We start from the raw sequence: 1146 nt of genomic DNA on the forward strand, positions 1-1146 counted from the left end.
ATAGCTGGCAGGGCGTGGCTTGGGCAGGTGCGCTCTGTGCTGGGCTGGGAAGGGCTGATGGAGAGCTGGGAGATGGGGCAGTCGGTGTTGGGTCACCAGATGTGTCCCCCGGGGATCCCTGTTGGGCCCAGTCCTGGTCAATGTCTTTACTGATGGTCTGGGTGAGGGCATTGAGGTCCACACCAAGCTGGGTGCAGGTGTGGATCTGCTGGAGGGTTGAGGGCTCTGCAGAGGGACCTGGGCAGGCTGGATCCAAGGGATGAATCCATGGATGTGAGGTTTAACCAGTCCAAGTGCCGGGTCCTGCGCTTTGGCCACAACAACCCCTGCAGTGCTACAGGCTGAGGGGCTGGACAGCGGCCAGGCAGAAAGGGACCTGCAGGGACAGATGGCCAGCAGGCTGGACATGAGCCAGCAGTGTGCCCAGGTAGCCAGGAAGGCCAATGGCTCCTGGCCTGGATCAGGAATTGTGTGGCCAGCAGGAGCAGGGCAGGGATTCTTCCCCTGTGCTCAGCAGCACCTCGAGTGCTGTGTCCAGTTCTGGACCCCCCAGTTTAGGAAGGCCATGGAAGGGCTGGAGCGTGTCCAGAGAAGGGCAACAAGGCTGGGGAGGGGTCTGGAGCACAAGTCCTGTGAGGAGCGGCTGAGGGAGCTGGGGGGCTCCTAACCCAGGAGAAAAGAAGGCTCAGGGGGGACCTTATTGCTCTACAACTCACTGAAAGGGAGGTGCAGCCCAGTGGGACTGAGCTCTGCTCGCAGAGAACTCGAAACAGGATGAGAGGACACAGCCTTGAGGTGGGCAAGAGAGGTTTAGGCTGCACGTTAGGATGAAGCTCTACACAGAAAGGGTGATGGGCACTGGAAAGGGCTGCCCAGGGAGGTGGTGGAGTCACCATCCCTGGAGGTGTTTAAGGAAAGTCTGGATGTGGCGCTCAGTGCCATGGTCTGGGTGACAAGGTGCTGTTGGGTGATCAATGATCTCAAAGGCCTTTTCCACCCTGGGGTTCCGGGTGCTGACCTGCCCCGTGCCCCCCAGGCACCCCGTCCCCCTGCGAGCCCAACGAGTTCAAGTGCGCCAACGGGCACTGCGCCCTCAAGCTCTGGCGCTGCGACGGCGAGAACGACTGCGGCGACGGCTCCGACGAG

General features: G+C 61.3%; 1 protein-coding gene across 1 annotated transcript in view; it reads left to right on the plus strand.

Moving 5' to 3' along the window:
• HSPG2 (heparan sulfate proteoglycan 2) overlaps window positions 1–1146 on the plus strand; it is a 46175-nt gene that overhangs the window by 10651 nt on the left and 34378 nt on the right. The window contains 1 exon segment of the mRNA XM_031062966.1: window positions 1037–1135. Coding sequence (XP_030918826.1) covers window positions 1037–1135 — 99 coding nt within the window.

This window comes from Geospiza fortis, unplaced genomic scaffold (genome assembly GCF_000277835.1).
Source record: "Geospiza fortis unplaced genomic scaffold, GeoFor_1.0 scaffold4, whole genome shotgun sequence".
Taxonomy (NCBI): domain Eukaryota; kingdom Metazoa; phylum Chordata; class Aves; order Passeriformes; family Thraupidae; genus Geospiza; species Geospiza fortis.